Source organism: Aristolochia californica, unplaced genomic scaffold (genome assembly GCF_029961685.1).
Source record: "Aristolochia californica isolate CCGP_79_NKW_82.1479 unplaced genomic scaffold, dmAriCali1.0.hap1 SCAF_8, whole genome shotgun sequence".
Classification (NCBI taxonomy): domain Eukaryota; kingdom Viridiplantae; phylum Streptophyta; class Magnoliopsida; order Piperales; family Aristolochiaceae; genus Aristolochia; species Aristolochia californica.
The window spans coordinates 39,443,844-39,449,956 of NW_027182279.1; the positions used below are offsets into that span (position 1 = coordinate 39,443,844).

The window sequence follows — 6,113 nt, forward strand, 5'->3', positions numbered from 1 at the left end:
AAAAAGTATGAGAGTATTGTCAAAGTCCATTGAGTCATCATAGAATGTAAATCTCCCTTATATCAATAATATGAATTGGATTTTTGGGTAATCGATACATATCAGACTTTCGAACCCACCCCAGTTCTATCCCTATTAAATTTGATTTCGATTTGGAGTGTGATTGAGAGAGAGAGATTGAAAGAGAAAGAAATCTTACTTAGTATAGGAAGTAAACGTATTGCAAACGGTTGAGAGAGAAAGAGAGAGAGAGAGATCAAATAGCTTGACTGGTAGCAAGTCTGATAGTTCTATAGAGAGAAAAGAAAAGAGATAAAGTTTGATTGATTGCCCGGTATATAAGCTTAGTCTTTTCTTTTATATTAATGTCCAAATGAATGTGTGCCAACTATAAAAGTAATGTTAGCGGCTTAAATTGACTATTAGATTATGAATAAAATTTGGTGTGTGCGCATTTCTCAAATCGTTCCCCATTATTCTTTAATTCAATTACAAATTATACATGATAATTTTTTCTCTTTTTAAAAGACGTGATAACACCTCTAAATAGTTTTTTTAAGAAGTGCATTAAAATTAATAACAAGATTGTATTAAGAATATGACTTTTTTTTTTGGTGTCTTGCACTTACCTCATGGAAGATTTCTTGAAGGGAAAAAGTGACCATTAAAAAACTAATATGGGAGTAAAATTATATTATTTCCTGGTATTTGTTTAATATTTTGTGGAAAATAACATTAAAAGAACTATTTAATTTTTACCAAAAAAAATTAGGTTTCGAAATAAAAATTTAAAGTTCTACTCTAATTCATACAAAGATTTAAATAGTTATCTTATTCAAAACTGGTGTATATCTATTTTTATACATATATGTAGGAAATAATGTGTTTTTAAGAATTTTAATTTTTAAAAAGTATGATAGTATTGTCCTATAAAGTCCATTGAGATATCAAGGGGTGTAAATCTCCCATATATCAATAGTATGAATTGGAGTTTTGAGTAATCGATACATATCAGACTTTCGAGCCTACCCTAGTTCTATCCCTATTAAATTCGATTTCGATGGGGTTGAGTCGTCATTAGTGGCAATTCACAAGAGTTAAATTCGATATTTTGAATTAAAAATAAATAATTTGGACCCTACTTGGTAGATGAACCATTGGTCCCGATAGAGTGGCCCTAGTGGTCCAAACTATGTAAGAGAGAGACAGAGAATCCTTGCATTAGTGTCCTTATGAAACCATGGCTGGATGCATGCCGTATATATGGGATTGATCATATATTTTATAGGGGCAAACTGATATATCTCAAAGTTTGATCTACATTTGGGGTGTGTTCTTTCCTTCGGGGTCCATAACTTTTCTCTTACCTCATGGAGCAATGAAGGAAAAAAGTGACCACTAATAACCAATCTTAGAGTAAAATTATGTTGTTTCTTCCTATTAGTTTAACTATTCTTTGTTAAAAATTATGTTTAAAAAAATATGTTATAAATATGTTACTTTTACTAGAAGGGCTATAATTGCTATAAATATGTTCAATACATTTATATTACTTAATTTTTTTTTATCTATTCCATTTTGTAACTTTGAGTAACAAAATACTCTGATTGTTTGTTTTAATTTGATAGACTTTTATAAGCCAATTGTTCCATTTCATATGATAACAAATTTTGTTTTTCTACTTATTTATCTCTTTTGGTACTAATATTTTAAAAATAAATTTTTTATTTTCGAACTTAACGTAATTTACGAATAGTTTTCAAACTATAAAAGATATTTTTTCACAAGTGAATGGCCAAAATTCATAAATCTTATTAAATATACTAAAAGTAGATTATCCTTAAAATAAACAAACATAGACACACGCACATACATGAACATAATCAACAAAATTAATAGACTCATTTCCAAAATGGGCAATAAGAAAATTATTTTTGTCCCCTTTAAATTTTTGTGGAAGACCTGGGGTGACAATTTTCTCATCTCTAAAAATCAACACAAACAAGATTTTTTTTTTTCTTTTTCTGTCTCATTAAAGAGTTTTGTGGGGCTAGTTGAATCAAGATGAAATATTTTTTCACTTAAAACCTACATATATCAAAAAACTTATTTCGAGTGAATAATTATTTCTCTTCGTACTTTTTTACCTAGGTATGATTTCTTCTTAGTAATAAATACATATTGCAAGATATATTATGGTCATTTTCATGGGTGATACTTTAATATTTTTTATAGTCTTTGTCGTTTTTATTCTAATGGTGATGTTTTTTGTGATTTTGAGCACCTTATTCTATCCCATAGGATACGTTATATATATCATTTTATCATTTAGTGGACCATAATCTCCCAAGTCTTCGTCCTGCATTTTTCGACAAAGTCTTCGTCATGAAATAAAGAAAAATAAATAAAAATAACGTAAATCTACCGTTTGGACACCCATTTAATGTATTCAACATCCTTCAGTCGCTTCCTTTCTGTTCCTTTCAAGACTATTCAGCATTAACTAGTCAAAGTCGTCATATGGAGAAAGGAGGGGACAGCAGAGTGTGCAACACGTTCCCTACCACAGAAATCTGATCGGCTGAACCTGGTTTTCCGTAACAGAAACCTTCTCTATACAAACTATAAAGAGATGACAGGAGAAAGAAGCAGCTTGGGTAGGGAGTTAGTGTCGAAGAGATGAGGGTGGCTTCAATTGTGAATTCGTTTGTTGGGTTTCTCTTGCTGGGTATCTTATGCAAGGAGATCAGTTCTTCGCAAGTGGGTTGCTTTGATGTGGAGAGAGAGGCTCTTACCAAATTCAGAAGCAACCTCATCGATCCATTCAATCTTCTTACCTCTTGGGATGATACTCAGGATTGCTGCAAATGGGATGGTGTTACATGCCACAATGAAACAGGGTACGTGATCCAACTTAATCTTTCTTTCGGTAGATACAGTGGCCAGATCGATGCAGCGTTGCTGCAACTAAAACATCTCCGACAACTTGACTTGAGTCTGAACTCTTTCGATGGAGTTAAAATTCCAGACTTTATCGGTTCCTTAAAGGAGTTGAGGGTTTTGGATTTGTCGTATGCAAATTTCAGCGGGAAAATTCCTTTCCATCTTGGAAATCTTTCTTATCTTGAGTTTTTGGATGTTTCTTCCTTCTTAAGACCACCGTTGTATGCAGATAGTCTTGACTGGATGGTAAATATGCCATCTCTGAAGCACGTAGGGATGAATGGTGTTAATCTTTCCATGGTAGGTTCTCGCTGGTTTCATGTAATTAACTCACTTTCTTCCCTACAAATACTCGAAATGACGAGAGCTTCTCTTTCAACTTTCCCCCCAACGCCCTCATTTCTCAATCTTACCCAACTGCGTCATTTGGATCTTTCTTCAAATCAGTTCCATTCAAAATTTCCTAATTGGTTAGTTAATATTACGGCACTTGTGTCAATTCATCTCGGTTTTAATGACTTCTACGGTGATATTTCTTCAGAGTTTGCAGTGCTGCCTCACTTGGAGGAGCTCTATTTGTTGTATAATTATAACCTCACAGTAAATTGCTCAATTTTATTCAGTGGCAGTTGGAAGAATATTAAGGAGATGGTTATAGATGGGGTTGAGCTATACGGAGAAATCCCAAACTCTATTGGTAATATGAATACTCTTACTAGTCTTGGCTTGGGAGGGAATCGAATCACGAAGGGTTTTCTAAGCCCAATGGGAAACTTACACAACCTGCAAACTTTGTTCTTACAAGGTTTTGAAGATTCAATTGCGCCAAAGCTTGATTGGTTATGCTCCTTAACAAATCTAACTAAGTTATACATCTTCAATAGTAGATTTCCTGGACCCCTTCCTGCATGCTTGGGAGAACTCTCACCTCTGAAAATGATTAGAATTGTAAATAGTATGTTGGAAGGTGTTGTACTTGAAAATCATTTCCAAAATCTGAGCAACTTAATCCACCTAGACCTGTCGCAAAATTCATTAGAGTTTCGTCTTCCTATAGATTGGCTTCCTCCATTTCAAGTTGGAGAATTCCACCTTCGATCTTGTCATCTTGGCCCACAATTTCCTCAATGGCTTCAAACTCAAAAAAACATGTTTTACCTAGATCTCTCCCGAACATCTGTTGGTAATATACCGTTGTGGTTTTGGAACATCAGTTCTCAACTTTTTTATTTGAACCTCAGTATGAATAATATTTCAGGTTCACTTCCATATATTACACTTCACAATTATACATTTACATATATTGACCTGAGCTACAACAAGATCACAGGTCCCATACCTTTTCTCACAAACCCCGTCCAATTTCTTGATATCTCATACAATCAATTCTCTGGGGTCATTCCTCCTCTATTTGGTATGATGGAGAGCTTAGAAATTCTTAATCTTTCCCATAACAATCTCACTGGAGACGTGCCCCCAACTTTGGCTAATTGTGGGTCTCTTAAGGTGCTTGATTTGAAGGCAAACCATTTATCTGGCAATATTCCATGGTCTTCTGTTCAATTTGTGAATATAGAAAACTTGCACCTTGAGAAGAATAAGTTATCAGGAGAATTTCCTTCGTTTTTGAAAAATTGTACTGATTTGAAAATTCTTGACCTTATTGGGAATGAATTTAGTGGAAGCTTGCCGAGATGGATTGGAGTAAGGTTGTCTAACCTTCGAATACTCCAACTAAGGTCCAACATGTTTAGTGGAACTATCCCGGAACTAAGGAATTTGGGTTATTTGCAAGTCCTTGATGTGTCACATAATCGTCTGACAGGAGCCATTCCTAGAGGTATAACAAATTTAGCAGCCATGAGAACCAATCAGGTTACAAATAATACACTTGGCTATGGGAGCAACTATTACAAAGAAAATGTTGATGTATCGTACAATGGGTTTGTGTATGAATTCACTAGCACTCTTTCATTGGTTATTGCTTTAGATATCTCAAACAACAATTTGTCAGGAACAATCCCAGAAGAAGTTGGAAACCTTATTGGTTTGATTGCTTTGAACTTGTCGGGGAATCAATTTTTTGGGAAGATCCCACAGAGCATTGGGAAGCTATATCAATTACAAAATCTGGATTTGTCAAGAAACCATCTTTCTGGATCGATTCCTCCAGCTATTGTTAGTCTGACATTTTTGAGTCATCTCAACCTTTCATACAATAATTTGTCTGGAATAATTCCAAGGGGTAATCAACTTGATACCCTTGATGAATCGAATTATATGGGTAATGAAGGTTGTGGACAACCATTGAGAAAAGAATGTAAAAGTGATGGGAGGGATCAAATTCCTGTCCAACCACTTGGTGATGAAGAGTTTGAAGATGAGTCTGAAATGAGATGGATCTATGCTGGCATTGCTCCTGGATTTGCATTTGGCTTGGTAAGTGTGTTTGGAATTTTACTATTCAAAAGGTCTTGGAGAATTATATATTTTCAATTTGTGGATGGTTTGCAAGATTGGTTTTGTTGGAATATTGTGAGACGGGTCTGATATGAGATGGATCGATGTTGGCATTGCTCTTGGATTTGCAATTGACTTCGTAAGTGTGTTTGGAATTTTACTATTCAAAAGGTCTTGGAGAATTATGTATTTTCGATTTGTAAATGGTATGTAAGTTTAGTTTTGTTGGAAATAAACATAATATTGTCAAAGCTAAATTTTTTTTCATAGGATGTGGTTTTGTTTTCTTTTCTTTGTAACTCATCCTTTTTCATATGCAAATGTCATTCAATAATATCTTTATCATTATAATTTAGTAGGGTTTTTCAAAATACAGTGACATTTTTTGGTTTTTTCTTTATTAAAATATTAGTGAAATTTTTAAAAGACAAAATGTAATAATGTAAGTCTTCTTTGGTATCGAAATAATGACAATTATAAATATTGTTCTTCTTCTAATAGTAGAGATTTGAGCAACCCAAAAGTGAGTTTATTTCTGATGGAGCCTAACGGAAGAAGGAATACCAAGCAAAGTAAAGATACAATACCCAAGAGAGCGTATGGTGATATTCCATGGAAGAAATATGGAGCATGTATAATTAAAATATAGGTGATTATTAGACGAGTCCATGGCCACATAGTCCATGCCAATGACGAAAATCAACAATCAA

The 6,113-nt window shown here is 33.8% G+C and overlaps 1 protein-coding gene across 1 annotated transcript; it reads left to right on the forward strand.

Moving 5' to 3' along the window:
- The first annotated feature begins 2,679 nt into the window (after nt 1–2,679).
- LOC137938514 (receptor-like protein EIX2) lies at nt 2,680–5,493 on the forward strand. The gene has a single exon (XM_068783465.1). The coding sequence runs from the start codon at nt 2,680–2,682 to the stop codon at nt 5,491–5,493; it is 2,814 nt and encodes a 937-aa protein (XP_068639566.1).
- The last annotated feature ends 620 nt before the right edge of the window (nt 5,494–6,113 follow it).